The 19,404-nt window shown below is 44.0% G+C and overlaps 1 protein-coding gene across 16 annotated transcripts in view; it reads right to left on the bottom strand.

The window, feature by feature from the left end:
* The window catches only part of FOXP1 (forkhead box P1), a 599,574-nt gene that overhangs the window by 28,014 nt on the left and 552,156 nt on the right, over positions 1-19,404 (bottom strand). For all 16 annotated transcript variants that reach the window (XM_082346185.1, XM_082346181.1, XM_082346180.1 and 13 more), the window contains 2 exons: positions 18,988-19,075; positions 6,438-6,521 (listed from right to left, as the gene is read on the bottom strand). In XM_082346185.1, coding sequence (XP_082202311.1) covers positions 6,438-6,521; positions 18,988-19,075 — 172 coding nt within the window. The remainder of the gene's footprint in view (positions 1-6,437; positions 6,522-18,987; positions 19,076-19,404) is intronic.

Genomic DNA, 19,404 nt, shown 5'->3' with positions numbered 1-19,404 from the left:
GAGGAACTGCAGTCAAGTGGAAAATTTCTGCCTGACCTCTGGCCCCTGCTATTAATTTGCAGGAAAACTAATGACACATATACATATTCCCACAGAATTGTTCTAATTGCTAATTTGCCAGAGGAGCCCCGATTCCAAATTAAACACGACTGTAGCCTGAGAGGGAAGAAAGAACAAAAAGCTGTAAACTCCAAACACAGGATGCTTCGCCTGGTGAAATCATTTGAAGGCTGAACCAACAAGTTAATGAAATGTCAACCTTGTCAACTGCGATCGAAGTTTCTTAACTTTTAAACTCGGGCTGGATGATCACATGCTGGTCTCGAGGAGAAACCATCTTTGGGGAGGAAGGTCACGAGGGAGTGATAACGATGGAGTAGGGGAAGGTTTCAAGACAGGCTCTGTGTTCAAACCAGACCTGCTCTTTTAATTAAGGTCTCTCTCTGAAAAAACGGGACCCCCTACGCCACCCCCCCACCACAAAGAAAAAAAATATTTACAGACTTAGAACGGAAGAGCAAACCGGGAACGGTGAGGGGTGTGCGGCAGTCTTGAAAGATTCACCTGAACTGTAAACTATTAAAGCTTAATAATATAATCATCAATTAGAAATGAAAGCATGTGTGCTTCGTGTTTCTGACTGTAGCTCAGGTTGGAAGAGAGAATTTTTTTCTTCTGGGGCCTGGAGCAGGAAGGGATGGGGACTGGGAGGGTTTCTTTTCCTATTTTTCAGATTGTGTTCATTTTCTATTTAAAAAGAAGTTGCTATGTTTAGAAAAGTTAGTAACTCTGATATTTTCTACATGGCAAGTTTCCATCATGTGATGATTTCGGCAAAGATAATCTCTTTGAAACGCCGGCCAAAAGCTTAAATTCTTATGTCACTTAAGATTGCCGTAGGGCTTTATTTTTTTTTTTTTTAGTTTCTGTGCACTCTCAACCGTCGGCTTTTCTCCCAGGTCAGTTCCAGGGGGGACTATCCTAGAAACCTTACCCATCCAAACAACTGGAGCCATATCAGCTGCGCGGTACGCTGGCGAGCCCCTTTTCCAAAGATTTATCTTTCGTTTTTAGATAGTAACCTCCTCTCTCTCTTTTAAAGACGGTGAGTCACTCCCATTTTTTTAAAAAATCAACAAACGGCTGAGGTAAACCCCAGACAGAAACAGACTTGTCGTAAGGATTCCCATAAGGACTCATCTGTATTTTTGTTTGTGCTCTTGCCTCGCTTCAAAACAGATGCTGAGAACAAAAGGCAAAACCTGAAACCCACACACCGAGGGACCCAGCTGCTTAGTATGGACTTTCGGGCTCACTCGTTTTTCTGCTGTTGGCTCGACTGGCCTGAGCAGGTGAATTCTAGACACGAATCCCTCGCGTTCAGAGATGGCCTTTTCTGAGGCTGGAGGGACGGGAAAGATGTTACCAGACCATGGCAGGGGGTCGGGGGGTGGCCTTGGGGAGAGCTTTCTCTGCCTGGTCCTGCTACTGCCTTAGATCTGGGCCCTGGCGTAGGGCAGTGACCAAGAAGGTGGTCGTCAGGATGAACCTCAGGGTGGGGGACTTCACGAGAAACAGTATATAAACATCCCTTGTGTGTGTGTGGTGCTTGTGAATCTCTCTTTATGACGGCATCAAATTATTTCCCCAACTCAACAGCTAGGCTGCAGCCAGCAGCCCACAAAATCAGCCACTTCGTTAAGAGTTAAAAGATCCCCCTTTTGCGGAGGTGGGGGCGGGGGGGGGAGGGAACACACAGACGGACACACACACACACACTCTCACTCTCTCTCTCTGTTTTTATTAGTAGCTAAAAACTATTTCCAAACAGTCCTAATTGCTACAGTTGGAGGAAACGAGAATGCGTGCAAAGGAAAATCTAATACTGCCTTTCGCTTCAAATAGCCAAGTTCCTGTGTTTTATAACATGTTCATAAAGGAGATAGTGCCTACACTATAATTACTTGCCCACCAAATCTGAAGGAATGTGGTTTCTCCAGCGTTGGGAGCTGTTCTCCGGTGGGTAGGAATACCCTAAAGCAAAGCCTACCTCTTACGTTCTCAGGATTATAAAATATGACTTACGGTATTTTCCTGACCTTATGATAGTGAAAAAGTCTTTTTCAAAAATCCTTAACAACTTAATAAAGTATTATTACATACATGCTTCTTGGTTGTTGTTGTTATTGTTTTATCCTCTGACTGAGGCCTCCCTCCAAGGACAAGCATTCACCCCCAAGCAATCCATTTTGGTGTTTACCTTGAGAACATTAACTGGTACCGAGTTTGGAACAAAAGAGTATCATTCTCATTAGGACAGTTTACGATCGCCTGATTTTTCGCTTGTGCTTCTCTGAACACGGAAAAGAGACGAATCCTTTAAATCGCCAACATACAATACACGTGGCCATTCTGTACGTATGTCAAGCCCGCCTTTGCCCACTGTATGTCCCCCATTGCTAGATGTACAGCTCTGTTCTGGTAAACTTTTCCAAGCAGGGGCCAGCCTTAATAAAATTAAAAGCTTCCAAGTAAAATTATGACAAACGAAAAGCTTATTTTAGCCGCTGTTGGCCATTCCTTTCTTTCCTCCACTCTGATCTTCTTCACACACTTTCCCAGTTCTCTTCCTCAGAGACACACAGACACACGCACCTACTCTTAACCCGAGAAAAGAGTCACGAAACTCGCTTCTTTCCACTTCTCCCTATTCACCTTTTAGGTTTCACCTTAGATGTCACTTGTCCCAGAAGTCTTTCCTCAACCCCACCGTCTAGGGCAGCGGTCCACACACTCACTCACCCAGAGCACAGCTCATGCAGGGAGAGCCTGGGAGTGTGTCTTTGGTAGTTGGTCCCACGAGACCCCAAACACCTCGATGGCAGGGACGGTTCTGTCTGGTTTTACTACCCTATGTTTTCCTGTCACACGTCCAATAAATATTCGTTGAGGCAATAATTCGATTTTAAATTCAGGAATTCTCTTCACAAAAACAGCGTGCGCTCCAGTTTGAGTCCTGGGTATAACTACGAAAGGAAAGGTTTTTATCGCTTTAAAAGATTTTCAAGCAAGCAGGCGGAGATGTTACCGGAGGCACCTGTGGAACAGGACCACCGTCAACCCCTATTCAGTTCCTCTACACGCTTTCCAGTGGGAGTCGATCTCAGACCCACGTCTAAAAACTTGGGATTCTCCCGAGATGAGCACAGCCTCTGATTAGCCAAATGGGAACAGGAGTTCCACAAGAGCGTCCAGCGAACACATCTACGGGCTGCTGTCAGAACAATCCAAGAAGGTTTTGGCAGTGAAATGGCAACTGGTTGGATGTCTGGACACAGCAAGTGACACTTACCACCCAAATGGCATTTAGTGAAAAGCAACGTTTACAGCAAAGCATTCTATCACTTAGTGACTAAGGATTTTAAAATAAACACCGAGTTCCTTTTTAAACAGAAATGGAAAAAAGAAAAAAAAAAAAAAAAAAAAAAAAAAAAACACTTCACAAACTTCCTGGCAAGACTCTAACATGAGAGTCCCCAGCTAAGGTTAGATTTGAATCCCAGGGACTGCTTCCTTCAAATCAGAGAGTCTAGAACGATACGCTTCTGAACAGACACCGTGCGTTCTATTATTTCAGGTGGAATAAATCAATCACAGGCGAAAGGGAGTCTTTTTGCACCTTAGAACCGATCATCAGATAACTCTGTATCCCTAAAGTTGAAAGCATCAAGGGTTTGCTCTATGTCTGTCCACCCCTCCCCTTTTTTTGGGCAAAGAAGTAAAAATGTATGCAGAACACTACACGTCTACCTTTTATAATTAATTTCCCAATGCCTCACCTATACATATTTTAATAATTCCCGATTTATAAGATGGTATCTATAATAAAATTTTCTATTTTCCAATGAATGAAAAGAAGGCAGGTTCTCTCTGGCAACAGAGTGTCACACAATATCTGCTTGTCAGGCACCAATTTTTACTTCTTACATGTAAGTTAAAGGATAAGGAATTTATAATGCTGCCTGTGAAGGGAACCACTTTTCATACACAAATGTGATCTTTTTTTTTTTTTTTCCAAAGGGTAATACAACAGTCCATTTACATAAACTAATCCAAACAATCTATGTATTTGACAATGGCAAACCTCACACAGATGGCCTATTGTTGGTTTACATCTTGGAGTTCTTTATATGGGCTTGTAGCACTGCTCTAACTGTCAAAGGTTTGACTTGGACTCCAAATAAATGGTTATAGAAGTGCTGTGCAGCGATATTGGACTTCTTTGCAAAAGAAAACCTGCTGCGTATGAATTCAAAAGCTATTAATTTTTCAGTCAAAAATATTCGTGCCTATTTCTTTTAATAAAGAAATACTGTGCTGAGCTACTAAGAGATAATGTTGACTAGTGGTAGAGAATTTTCAATAGAGCAGTTAAAAATAAATTTAGTAGGAGGTCCCCTTCGAAGTTATAATTTTCTAGCATGTAAAACATTTTTTTAAATACTAATCAAGACAAACCTTCCTGCCCTGTGCGTTTCCCCCAGGACTGCTTTTTCCTGTTTATTGGCTGCCTAACACGGGTCCTCATGGAGATTCCCAAGGGTCCCTCTTGTGGCCTACGGAGGCCTATGTATATGGCGCTCCCCGCCGGCATCCAGCGCCATGGCTCGCTGAGTGCCCCGTGGGGTTTTGCAATTCCTTTTCTGCCTTTATCCCTCCTCCTCCCAAGGAGCTTCAAGATCCCAAATGAGTATATTCCTAGAGTGCGGAGTCCAAACATTATTCTAGTTCTCATATTTAATATCTAACCTCATATCATTGTTTTTAATCCACGGAGGAAGGAGGAGATAATCTCATTCTCTCCCTTGTTGCTAGGTTTAGAGATGCAAACCCTTCAACCTGGGGAAAACCATTTCCCTAACCAGTGACAACCATCTGAAGACTTCCGGAGAGTTTCAAGTTCCCTATACCCGCTGGAGAACTCAGTGGAGTCATGCCAGGATCTTACCAATTTGCTTAGCTGGGTTCATCGCATTCCCAGGACCCTCCTTAAAAGAAGGGGTTGACAGGAATAGCACCGAGAGCACAGCTGACTACTGACTCCACGATACTGAATGGCCTCCCCCTGCCACCCTTTCTCTTGGGTAGCCTACACATTGGGTCCTACAGCCGTTTACTGCAAAATACATGGAAACCAAGGGCTCTTCCCTAGTAAAAATGGATGTGCAAAGTGTTTAATGATTTTATGTCCTATATCTCAGTAATGTGTTCTGTTTCAGACATTAATTTTGTCTGCCAACTGCATCTTGGCAGGCTACCATATTTGCTGGGTTAATAGTCTGACTCCGTTTTATTTCTATCACCATAAATCATACATGTATGGGTGTATGTTTGCTTTATTTATAGGAAAAAATCAGTCAAAACAGATAAACCAATACTTTGCCATTACGCCGCATCACTGCATATTGATTAAAATTGCTGGTACTAACTATAGATTGTCAACGCTCAATTAATTTTCACACAGTGACTCCAAGCAAAATCAAATAAAGGCAGTGTACCCTTAAATTTTACAAATCTTAAAAATCAAGAAGCAAAGCACTCTCTCCATTGTGAATAATCAGTTGAAGCTACTAGACTTTGAGAACTGTAAGTATACAAGAAACACAACTGTGAAAGCCATCAATTTGCAACAAGTAATGAGGCCCAAGACAGGATTTGGGGTTCAGCTACCACCCTTCCACTTTGATATTAACTGTCTGTGCTTGGTGACACTCTTGAAAGTCAAATAAAAGGGAACAAGGCAAGAAGTAAGAGATTCCTGAAAGTGAAATGTAATTTCAGGGTACCATGTTTGGTCTCCTCACCGCGAAGGAGTAATTTTCGCTTCAAACTCTTTAGCAACCGTTAGATGTTCTCCGTAATTATAGCCGCTGACTATTCCGACAGTGTGTTTCCTCTTTCTTTCCTTTCTTGAAGTTAGACTGGACTGGACTATCCCTCGCTCCTTTTCTCACACCCACTGCCTCTTGGCTAAACCATGCTGACATGCCTTTTTCCTCTGCTTTCCTGGTCTGGCTGTCTTCTCTCTGTGTTTCCACCATCGAGAAATCAGAAAGAGTGCTTTCTGTTCGGTTTTGTTTTTTCCCTTCTAGTGAGCTCTCGTAGTATGTTTTAGTGCCTTGGTGTAGCATCAATCATCTGTCCCAAAGAAGAGCTGATGGTGGGGCCTCGTGGCTAACTACTGTGCCTGAATCATCCCATATCTATCTCCCTAAATGCCCAGCACGCTGCCCTCTTCATGAAAGGTAATCAGAACCAGATGGAGCTTAAGTCTTCCACTACGCAAAGCTGCCAGACTAGGCGATCCTCCGTCCTTGGGGTAGGGAAGCGGAGAAGAAATACTGTAGGGTTCCCCGCGGGTGTCATTCAGTACTTACGGGCTGAGGGGCAGTTTTGGGTTCCGTAGACTTCACGTGCAGGTGGGTCATCATGGCTTGCAGGCGCTCTTTGTCTTTTGCAAGCTGGTAGGGAGAAAATGCTTTGTTATTCCTTTGAATGCAGATGCATTACTCCTTTAACATCCCAAACGATACACATTCCAAATTACACTATGGCCCCCTGGCACACGACAAAATGTGCATCACTGCTTAATCGTTTTGAAATCTATATGACCACTGCCAAACTCCGAGTAACTAGAGGTGTTAGTGTGCGATTTCTCCACACAAGATGCATGAGCCTTTAACTGGGAAGTCCTAGACCTGCTGGCACCAAGGAGTCCCATGTAACACAGACAGCTATGAGACAAAACCGTGAATCACGCCTATTAACCAACCTGATTCATGAGGAAGCCAAAGGAAAATAAGCTAGGGAGCTAAAAACTCGTAAATTCATCCGTTGGGGTTGTGGAGAAACTCCTAGACACACAGATACACTTACGCAAAATTAACTCCATCTTTCTTCACAGGTAGGCACAGGTGAAGACAGTACTGGCCAGCAACTTTGGCAAGGCAGGCAGAGAGCTACAAGGGCAGACGAGCCCCCATTTTCAAGCGAATGCAGAATAAGCTTACTCATTCACGGACTCAGTATGTGAGTACCTACTATGCGCTAGTCTCATCGTACCAAAACTTCAAGTCTCCTCATTCTATCAAACATTATCTTCTGAAGGCACATGAGTTTCTAATTGGATGTATGTAGTAGGCACTGAGATACTACTTATTACATGCTGCCTTCTTTATGCTTGCCTTGGACTCTTTCATACACAATGGTATCTCTGATAGTTCAAGATTGTTGAGCATAGGGGACATATGATAATTATATCTGTAAAAGAAGTGGGAAATGTATCCCCCTCAAAGGTACAGATATAGTTAAGAGAACAGCTGTAGAATTTTGGGGAAATGTAGAAGAGATTAATATGAGAGAGAGAGAGAGAGAGAGAGAGAGGGAGGGAGAGGGAGGGAGGGAGGGACAGAGGGAGGAGGGGAGGAAGAGGGAGAGATGGAAAAAAAAATCTTAATTCAGTACTTTTATAGACTATTTGTCCAAAATAATGCCTTAAAATTGGAGAGACACGCATTCCATCAATGGCACATAATTAACATTAAATCTTTTAAATAACAATTAATTTTTTAAGTCTAAAATTATCTGCTCCCCCCCCCCCCCAAATCAAGTAAGACTCACATTTTTAAAGCAAAGTGTGTTTTAAGGGAGGGGTATGTTTCAGGAATTGGGGCAAGGCAGAGAAAAGGGAAAGGGTACAAAAACAAGAAAGAAAAAGCTTTCGGCTTATCCTAACTGGATGACTCAGTCTCAAGCCATATCACATTTGATTTTTTTTTTTTTTTCTTTTTATTCCCTTGTGGTTCAGGGAGGAATAAATTAAGAAGAAAGAAAGAAAGAAAGAAAAAAAAAAAGCCTTCCAGTGTTAGCATTTATCTTTCAACAAACAGGAAATGAAAATGATACCATATTAGGAGTCACTTTATGTTATTCACCCTCTGTTCTTTAGTCAGTTATTGAACAGCCAAACTAAAAGATGCTCTGAACACATAATGCTAAAGGAATTTAGTTTTCCGAAGTGGCTCAGTTAGAACAATTAAAATGTTAGCAATGGCATTTTTCTAGTTATTTGTTTTTTTATGTAAGCGGTTCTAAGTTTTTCGACGTTACAACTAAAACATTCTTAGATTAAGAAAAATGTTTTGTTTTAAAATTACTGTGGAACAGGAGGAATGGAGGCATATATGTCGTTCTTTTTAAAAACAAGAAGTAGTCTGTTGTACTGAACGTCACAAATTAAAGGGTGGGAGGTGATACTTACTGAAGAGTCTGATGAACATTAATCGTGACTTAATTTGGGGGTAAACACTGTTGATGGAGCAATTACAAAGACCAAGTAGAAGGAAATCCAAATTCCCAGCACCAGAAGAAACCATCACCTCTCTATTCCTTCCAAATGTCTACCAGGCTGACCTTTTACTGATCAAAGGTGGTAATACCACGTGGCAAACACATACCTAGACTTTGTACACCCAGCCACCTCCATAATCCTGGTGGTTTACTGCCACAGGGAATCTTTTCTTGTTTTTCCATGTGAGTATTACTTAGAATTCATCGTCCATTTTGAGAATTATCTGGGTTCCTTATTTTGCCTCAACCTCAAGTCTACCATCCTAGTTCTGCTTTACTATAAAAGATGGTCAAGGTTACAGGAAGAGGCAAAAATCCAAGTTTTTGTTGCTGTTTATTAGTGTAAACTAGCATGTCCTATATATTCTTGGAAGGGTTTTGGATTTTTATCATCAATAACAGCTCTAACTCTTATCACAAACTTTTAACAATTGAAGGAAAAAATCCGACAAACTCACCTTTTGGGATTTTTTATGCAAAATGGCTAAAAATTCACACCTAGTGAAACCACCTCCTCTGTCTCAAGTGCCTGTCTTGCATTTACAATACTCACTGGTGCTTCAAAAAGCCTGCAGATTCTTTAGCGCTTTTTATGCCATCATTCCATGAGCTCACCATCCCCATCAATTTTCACGGCATCCCTTCATTATTATAATATGGGAATACAAACATTTAATATTAGCAAATATATTCCAGCATTCCCTCTACTGAATCCCACGACAAGCAAAGAAAAGGATGGGAAATTCAGTCCGAAGGTCAACTAAAAATTCAGCTGACAAATTTACCCATCTTTTTATGTTGTGATATCAAGAGAGAATTACCCTCTCAAAGCTTTCCCGGTGGGTACAGGAGTACCACCTAGCATAAAAGGAATGACAACAGGCCACACATTAAGGGGAGCTGCTTGTGCAGTGTTTGTTTACATTAGCAGGCTTGTGCATCCATTCTGCTGAACGACAGCAGAGTCAAAAATGGGCTAAAAAGGACGTGGACCCAACAAGCAGACTTCGATGGATTCGAATCCGGGCTCTGCGACTCTGAGCACATTATGTAACCTTTTCAAGTATTTTGTTTCTCCTTCTAAATATGGAATAATAATCTCTGAACTTTGAAGAGTTGTTTTGAGGATTAAATAAATTCTTGCACATAACAAGCTTAGCATAGAGCCTAGCGCTTCGAGAATGCTCAAAAAAACCCTAATTCCTTCTCTCTCCCTTTTTTTTTTTTAATAGGAAAGTTAAATCAGTCAAGTCTATCTAGACTTCTACTGGCTGAGTATATGTTAGGAATCTGGATCAACATAACAGGGGTTCGATGGAGTCCGCAGGTGGGCTAACTGGGGAGAGAATTTTCATGTTTTAAAGAAGGGAACCAGAAGCGCAGGAAAGATAAGCCCATTTCTCATGGATTTATTTCCTTGCTTCTCACTGTATCTGTCCTTCGTCCTAGGCAAATGCTTTTTCTCCGCTCGGCTGATATAGGTCATCGCCTTTTCTATTACCCATGACCTCAAGTTAGGGTTTAGATAGTCCACACTGGGCAAGACTGTAACGGGGGTCTCGCTCCAGGCTTGCTGATAACTGCCGAAGGCTAGGGGCCCCGTGCACCACCTTCAAAGATAAAAACTAAGGAGATCACGTTCATTCTTTTAGCAGAGAAAAGGGAACATGGTTTGGGGTTCACTGAACACAATCATTTTCTACACTGTCAGGAGGACTAATCATTTTAAGCCCAATTTGGCGGTTCTCACTTGTGAGAAAAGAAGTCTTGAAATAAGCGAAGGATTTGGGATGTGGGGAAAAATGCTGGAAGTACTGAGGATGGCGAGAAGAAGGGGCCAGGCCACTCATTCAAGTTCACAGAAGCCCAGACTGCTGTGGCTATTTCAAGTCTTCTGGCCCTCATGTCGTGTTTTACAGCTGGGGAAACTGAGGCTCACGGGGAGAATTTAACCCGAGGTCGTGGAGCTGGGAAGGCGCAACGCTAAGACTAGAATCCCGGCGACAGGATGCTTGGTCTGACCTTCCTACACCGCTGTGATCCCAGACATCACCTGGGACACTGCCTGGGGACCCAGATCTCCGCCTCTCTCCCTGCCTCCATGCTGCCCTCCGTAGGCAGAACCTCGGGCGGTGGGGGCGGGGTGGAATGTGCACTGTTGCCCAGGTTACGGGGAGGCGAGTCCAGATTAGTCCAGTGACGATCCCCAGATTCACAGGGGTCTGACCTAATCTTGCTGAGCCCAATCCTCCAGGGGACAGACGAGGGAATAGGTGCTTCTAAGAAAGACCCCAAGGGTCCAAGTCTAACGAGGCACGTTGGGGAGACACCACTCTCTTCCATGGACTAAGCGTGCTGTACAGGGGGGCGGTCTAGATTTCCTCAGCAGCTTTGCATACAGTGACGGTCCCAACAGAACTGACGGAGGAAGAATGGATCTTGTTACCTGGGGTCTCTTAAGGGCGTACGATCCAAAGGAGAAAAACAAGCCAAAAAAAAAAAAAAAAAAACGGCAAATGGAAGGAGGAGAAACGAAATTCTTCTAACCAAACTGAGTATTTACCAAATAGCTATTTACCAGCCACTCTCTCTAACTGTGGTCATTCACAGGCCTTCACAGCTCGGCCTCGAAGGCCAACTCCAGCTCTCAGGGGGTAGGCAACCTATGGCTCATTTCACCCCAATCGAAGAATTTCCCGACTTTTATTGTATTCTGTCACCATCTTAACATTCCTCACATGTTATTATTAAAGACTCTCTTGACATTTCAAGCAGACGCACACTGATACTCTGTCATAGTCTAGGAATTCTAATGCTCCTGGAGTAAAGCAGGATTTTAGATTATGAAAAAGCAGCGTCTTGGTTTTCCAAGGGGGGATGTGAGAGCGAGACACGCAGAGACCCTGTGTCTCTTGGCCCCTGGCACGGAGCAGTGGCAACATGAAGCTATGATGCTATTAGGACTTCTCCTTCCCCAGCACCTCTGAGCTTATTCAGAGAGAGTCACGAGGCTCTAGGAGGCCACCGCTGTGAGGAACTGTCCTGAGAGCTGCTTTGAATGGGGTGAGAAAGGTCCAAAGGGGGACCCGTGACCGATAATATATTTGCGAAAGTCCAGGAAGTTGAGGTGATTACAAACAGCCCCGCTGATGGTAGAGGAATCACAGGTGAAGTCCCCAGAGTCACTGATCTGTGTTAGGCTTACTCTCTCCCTCTGCTATTTGCAACTTGTGCACTTTTCTTTCCGCTGACATTTTCTTAGAGCTTACAGTTCCTGGGGTAGATGGATTTGGAAAACTTCAGAATGAGCCCGGTGTCGCTGAGCTCCAGCCCTGGCCCCGCTGCCATGGACTGCTGGGGAGAAAGCTCCTCGAGGCAGAGGACAGCGTGGCCTCACCAGCCAAGCTTCAAAACCCTCAGTCTGTAAGGCCTGGGTGTGTGCAGAGAACCTCATGGGGTATAGCAGACCAAAACTTGCCACCCCAGAATGTCTCTCCGGCATGCGGATTATTTCGAGCTGAAAAGACTCAAGGCCCAAAAGACTCAGACACGTTGACCTTCCCCCCAACTGCCTAAAAGAATTCAGAGGGCCTATCGGAACAGAGTCACCACCAGCGGGATCTGCAAAGAATATGGGCTAGGAGGTTGGGGGTGGGAAACTCGGCAGGGCCCAGAGATGAGAGTCCGCTCTGTGTCCCACTGTCTCCGCGTGGTCCCACAAACATTTATTTACCAAACATTTACTTTTCCATCTCCCTGTGAGGTGCCTTCCTCCCCTCTGAAGTCCCAAACCCCTACCCCCAACACCCTCTTTTGTCTTTAGCTGAAGATGCTATTTATGGTGAGGGTTCTGGCCATTTTGATAAGTGACTCAGTTTTCCTGGGTCACTCCCGTGTATACACGTTGCTACACTTTTGTTTGATTTTCTCCTGTTACTCTGTCTTCATGTCAACTGAACTCTGAGACCAGCCAGAAGAACCTAGACGGGTAGAGGAAAATTTGTTCCTCCCTAACAGGGCCATGACGACCCCTGGGTAAAAAGCCATACAGCAGCACTGAGCAAGCAAAGGAAGATGGGTTACAAAGGCTGGGCTACAATCCTAGGGCCTGCCCATCATTTGCCATTAGCTTTGGACAAGTTCATCAGATCTTCTATACCTCAGTTTCCTCTTTTGGAAGCGGGGAGGGCACCAATTACTTCTCTGACTCTCAGAGGGCAATCACTGTTAAGATCACCATCCGTTTTGTAACACCTTCTCAAAGAGCAAGAAGAAATACTACATTAAACATGCTCATTTGAATCATGTATGAGACACAGACTGATTTCCAAAGGTTAGATTCGCCCTTTGAAACATGACTCTTGGGAATGGAGGAAACAGGGTAGAATCTACTCACAGAGGGGTTGTGAGGATTCAGTGAAATTAAGGGTAAAATACAGTAGGAGCTCGATAAATATCCTTTCAAATGGTTTCCGAGCTCCTTTATGAAACAGTTACAAGCAGAATATGGGCAATCCACAGATCTCTTCTACAACCGATGGATTCCAATGGATTGTGAGGGTAACCAACTCATCCCAGCTTGCCCAGGACTCTCCTGGTTCTGAAACTGAAAGTCCCAAGCCCCAGGAATCCCTGAGTCCCAGGTAAGCGAACTGCAATGGCTGGTCACCATCCCATCCTGGTGAACAGAGAGATGAATTTTAAAAAGAACACAATATTCTTCCACTTTCCTTCTCCCTCTCCTACAACCTAGGCATATTCTCAAGAGGCTCCCTTGGACTGGAATGTCCTTGCCAGGAGCTCTCTTCCCTGACACCTCCACATTACAGGAAGGAAGAAACTGCCTTACTTATCTATATCCAGGGCTTGGAATACACTAGGTGCTTGATGAACAGCGACTGAATGGAATCAAGTGACTCATGAATAGAAGGTCTGCACCCCTCCACCCGCACTCCCTGCCCGGGGCCAGGCAGTTCATCCCCACGGAGTGGGTGGCTTCTTTTCCCTTTGGCTGCTTTCAATATCCACTGTAAAGGGTCTTGAGGCTGAGGGGCTGTAGGGAGCCTGTCCTGAGCCGTGTCCCCTGACACATGCTGCGCCCTGGACATGATACGCAGGCCGAACCCCCCAGGCTCCTCTTTTCTTTCCTTCAAAGTCCATCTTCGTACACCAAAGAGGTTAAGGACTGAGTAAGGTCACACAGCAGATTAAAAAGAATAAATACGGCCAGAAAACTGTATCTATACCACGAACGTCTTTCCAAGACAGGCAAGTCCATCAGAAGACTGTTTTTGCTTGTCGTCTGTTAAACTGGATGCTTTTCCCTTTTTCCAAAATGGAATTCTGACCCAGCCACCGAGATACCTTATCCCCAGCTTGATGGCTGAGCATCTCCCGTTGGAGTGAACCCACATAACTGTATGAGTATGGGTTTAAATCTGGGGGACAGTAGGTGCTCAACTCTCACGGAAGCTTCAGGTGCTTCCTTACAACCCTGGCCATGGCACTGGGGGGATGGGGGGGGGCGACCCTGACTCTCAATACGTCCCCACTCCCTGTGTCTCTGCCCCTCCGTCCTGTGGGGAGGGAGCCTTACACTCATGACCGATGTAAGACCGTGCACACCGACGGCAGGGATTTCCCCTCCACTTCTGACTCATTTCCATGACTATCTATCATCCAGAAGACTCCTGTCAACAGAGAACATCTAACGGGTGGAATCTTAGAATACATCCCCTGACCTCAAAAAGGACATTCCCTGTCCTCGACCCAAATGATTTCTTTGGTGTCCGTCTGTCTTCATGTTAGGTGCCTACGTGCACGGTGTAGAATCTCCCGTAACTTCTCGGCTTGCTGGTAATAGTTGGGGCTAATCCCCATCCAGTCCATCGACAAATGTCAAAAAATTACAACTGCCTTTGTCATAATGAAATACAGTTAGAAACATTCCAAAGGGCTTCAAATGCCCACTAAGATGTCTTTTTGACCACCGTCCCCCCGCCCGGCCTTCTCTCTCAGTGAGACCAGTAACAGGGTGTAACATGAGAACTGAATTAACCAACCTTTCTCTGTCAACAAGCTCTACATAAGGAGTCCACTGCTAAGAAAACATGCATTATGTATTTTGATACCTTCCAACAAAAATAAAAACAAGACAGATGCATCTCACACCCCGTGCTGCATAGATAGGTCTAAGCCAGACTCCATAACCCATCGTCTTGATTTCTGCCTGGTCGCTTGAACTCTGCCACGAGAATCTTAAAGGCTTTTCCTTTCGGTTCGAGTGCAGTGTTGTACACAGAGCACCATAAAGGGAAACATGGCCAACCCCACTATCCTCCAAGGGGAACAATGGTGATTTTTAAAAAATTGCATAAAATTCTTTAGGGAGGTTTGACTGTCGGTAAGAAACGCAAGGGCCTCCTCCTGTTTGGGGTCAGAGTTGAGGTGTCTGGGGTTTCGATCTGGGGGCTGGCAAGAGACACGGGACAGCACTCCAGCGGTTTTCCCTGGCTTTGGTCACGTCTGGGACTGACTCTGTCCTCCCGAATTCTCCAGTGGAATCCTTTCACAATGATTCTCCAGAGTAGACATAATGAGCCTCTGTTGATCTCTACTGTAAGATCCAATTTGAGCTTAGTGGGTTTGTTTTTACAATGGGGGCGCACGTGTGACCTCTCTCCCAGACGTGAACACCAGAGGCCTCAGGACCGCTCTGCAGAGAGAGTCTGGGTGGTGGTGGTCTCATCCTACTCTAACAGTGATCACCCTTTGGGAACACGCTCAGGCCTTGATTGCTCTTTCCTGTAGTGCTAAGTGGCACAAATGGTTTTCACATTCGAGTTAATAAATGGTAATTGTGTAACAGACTTTGAGATACTTGGAGGTTCAGGTATTTCCTGGACCGGGAAATGCCTTCTTTAAGGGAAACAGAAGTAGCCCTTGGCTCAGTCATATACAGGGCATGCCCCATATATCAGTCTGCTGTTGGGAGAACCGAGAGGTGACGGTGGGTGATGCCAACGGGAAACGAGATAGAAAGGCTGCTGAGACACAAGAACACCCTTTCCACGTAGCCTAGCTGCTGCACGGACCTGGCTTCCCCAGTACCTCGGGTTCTCTGGGCACAAGGATGATTAGTTAAGTCAATTAAAAAGTACACTTCCAGACATGGGTGCGTGAAATGGCAAATGGAAATACAAACATCAGAGAAACAGGAAGCCTCAAATGGGTCTGGCTGTGAGTAGAACTGTACTTTGCCCCAAACTCTCCCAAACAGACCAGGTCTGCCACCCAAAGAGTCTCCATCTAATCCTTGATAAGGGCATCGGGCACAGAAAACTGCTGACATTTTCTTGTGCATTTCATCTGATTAAATAACTAATGGGTAAAACCTGTTTGGGTTTGGCCCTTATCTAGCACTGAAAGTCTCCTTGGAGCACGCTTCTGATGTTTTCAAGAACGCATTAGTGTCAGCGAACACTACCCGATGAATGAACAGCGCCACAGCGCCACTGGAGAGCTATTTATTTATAGTCTATTTTTTTTTTTCTAGGGTATAAGAACCAGGAGGGCAGCCCTATCCATTTCACTCACTCTGATACTCCTTAGTGGCTCCAACAAGGCTCTTGCCATGTTACAGGCTCCGGGTAATGTTTGCTAAATGCACGAGTAGGCAAATGGATGGATGAATGAATATCCCTCAGCCAGCTCTCCACGACCCCCCCTATCGGCAAGTATAATAACTGCAGGTGAAGCTGCCCTTGGGGGAACCTGACCAATATGGTGACTAGACGGGTTTTATATACCAAGGCAAAGAAGGATGAAATAAGAAGGGGCGAGCCAACCTTTAGGGAGCCAGGAACCTAAGGGAACAAGTTGCTAATAATGTGATGCAAATTGTTTTCTTCTGCTCCTCTAGATCAGGAATTGCTTGGGAAGCTTCTTCTGCAAGGGCCAGCCAGATAGTAAATATTTTCAGCTTTGCAGACCATAGAGGCGCTGTTGGAATTACTCAACTTTTCTGTTGTAGAGCACAGGCAGTCACGGATAATGCGTAAATCAATGGGCATGGCCGTGTTCCAATACAACCTTATACGTGGATGCTGAACTTCGAGTTTCATATAATTTATTCTTCCTTTGATTCTTACCTCCCCTACCCCAACTATTCAGAGTGTAAAAACCTTTCTCAGCTCATGGGATTCGGCCCAGGGTCCGTAGTTTTCCAACCCCTGCTCTCGACAAGCACTGTGTCATCGTTGCAGCAACTCTCTCAAGCTAGGAAGACACTGAACTCTTGAGAATCAGCCCTGCCTTCTTCCATTAAAGCAAACTCGCTAGCAAAAATGTTATAAGGAACATGACCGGTTAACTACCACATAGTGACTTCTGGCCAGGTGATCATCTTTGATTCCAATCAAAAGTTGAAAAACCTGCCTTGGGTTTGATGTAGGACTGGAGGATGAAGGGAAATCTATGACTCCATGAAATCCACAAATAATCCAAGAGTCATCATATCGGTCTGTACCACTCCCAGGCCACATGTGCCGAAACTCAACATGAAAGCTGCCAGGAGATAACCACCTGACTTACTGATCATCTAACTCCTTTCCTTCTCCCACCCGCTTCCTGTGGAGAGTGAGGAATAGTGAATAAAATAGATAGTCAGTTCCTGAGTAGTTAACAGTGGCCCCGCACTCAGATTTGCAGTCTGGAACGCCAACCTCGGTGAACCATTACCTCTGGTAAACCGTTTATTCTAGCTGATCATTAAAAATTTAATTTTATCAATTAGATACATAAATGCAGGAACTTGGATCACTTTATAAACACCACCACTGAGACATATAAATCCAGGTTGCCATAGCCATGGAGTTTGTTTTGTTCAACCCAATTCTTTAAGGGCTTCCTCCTATGCTTCAACCACCAGTGAACTCTGGGGGTGAGATAAATATACTCCTTCTTTCCTTCCCAAAAAACGTGCTAAATTTAAACACGTTTCCAAAGACTTATGTTAAGAATTCGGGGATTTTACGATGCGCCCTTTGCCTGTATAAATATCCCACTGTCCTAATAAGTTCATATCTGTAGTCTGAATGGAAAAATATTAACTACTTAAAGAAAATAACTTTTGAGACATTCTGACTAAAACTAAAATGTGATTTGTCATATAAGATGATAACTAATTAAAAAAAAAAATCCTTTCTATCCTGAAAGTCAAAACAAAAAGTTTAAGTGTGTTTTGGCTGATTTTTCTCTGCAACTATTTGAAGCTGTAAATGACTTAACTCAGTAAAATTCCAAATGTAATTATCTTCTGTACTTAGCCTAGGGCTCTCCATATATCTCGGCATTGCTGTCTTGCATACAAAATAGGCTTTTCGATGGCTGGTAACAATATAATGTACAACATTGTTTTAATTTCCCCGAGTCGGCTAACCTCTTGCCTACACTGAACCAGCCAGAGGAAGAAGCCACAGTGAGTCATCAAGCACTCAAAAGCATTTTGGAACTCGGCTGCATAAATGGGGTTTGTGGGGTCAGCCTTTTGCAATTGTACATTTTAATAATCTCCATTTCTGACCCAATTTTTACTTTTAGAAATGAATTTTCTATTAATTACACCAAGGAGGGAATTACCGTTAAAATATGGTGGGGTTCATCAACAAGTTACATCAGGAAGTAGAACCCACACTTAAAATGCCCCTCACCCAAATGTGATCCACAGGAACATTTGCAGACGTTAATTTTCTGTAGTCATAAAGTACATTCCTCATGGCCCAGTGAATTTCCAAATACAAGATTCTCTCTCTCTCTCTCTCTCCCCGCCCCTCTCTTTCTCTCTCTCTCTCTCTATACACACACACACACACACATATATCTATATATATCTGATATCTACATGATATATATTATATGTACCTAATATGTGTTTATATGTATGTGTGGGTGTAAGTGTACATATTTAAAATTTGTGCAGTGAACTCTCAATTGTTCTCAGTGATGGAGAGAAAAAGGGGACAATGAAAAATTAGGCATCAATCCACATACAGTTTCTATTTTAACTTTGGAGAACAGCCTTGCATGTGTGCTGGCTCGCTCAGTCTTGCCCACACACTCACGTGCTCGCTCTCTTTCTCTCTCTCCATTCATTCACTCCCCATCTCTCTCCCCAGCTCGTCTTCCTAACTTCGGGTTAATAATATTAGCAACGGAGAGGGCTTAGACCAACAACAGATAACCGGAAAAGTTAAAAGGAGAAGAGAGAAGGGAGGTAAAGCGAGAGAGAGAGAGATGGAAGAGCTAAAAAGCAGAGGCTGAGGGTTGGCGGCATATACAGGGATGCACAGAGCTTTGAAATGTCTGAGCGGCAGTGCCCAAGAAGGAACTGAAGCTGAACCTTCCCAAAGAGAAAAGTAAATAAAATACAGTAAAATAAAATAAGATAAAAGAAAGGACAACAACAGGTTTTGAAACCTTCCATTCAATAATGAGTACACAGGAACTCATTCCAGAACACTACAGAAATTTGGAAGTGGAGGAATACTGAGGTAATATCAAAAATAAATGTGGTTTTACCTGTAGCTCTAACTGCTGTACAACCTGCATTTGTACTCTACATTGGGCTGTACTTCTATCGTCCAGCGCATGCTCACTGTTGAGATGTCTGCAACAATACATAGAAAATCATTAAGTGAAAAGGAGAAACAAAAGGGAAAAATTAAGTTACCAGGATGTTCACGCATCAACTAGGCAGTGGGTCTAAGTTCACAGTGGGTCGCAGTCCTGCGGATGGCCTGCCCTTCTCCGTTCCCACCGCTGAGAACGGTTATTACGGATAATTGAGTACACTGTTAGCACCAAAATAAAAGGCTTCCGGGGAGAAGTTCTGCAGGGCAACTGGAGACAACCGTTTACGCGTAAATAAGAAAATTAAAGAAATTAAGTCGAGGCTGGCATTCAAGACCACCTCAGTGGGTAGAAGTCGGAGACAGG

The sequence above is a fragment of the Balaenoptera borealis genome (genome assembly GCF_965194805.1).
Source record: "Balaenoptera borealis genome assembly, chromosome: 12".
NCBI classification, from domain to species: domain Eukaryota; kingdom Metazoa; phylum Chordata; class Mammalia; order Artiodactyla; family Balaenopteridae; genus Balaenoptera; species Balaenoptera borealis.
Note: the sequence above shows the minus strand (reverse complement) of the source record. Positions and strands in the feature narration are given on the sequence as shown.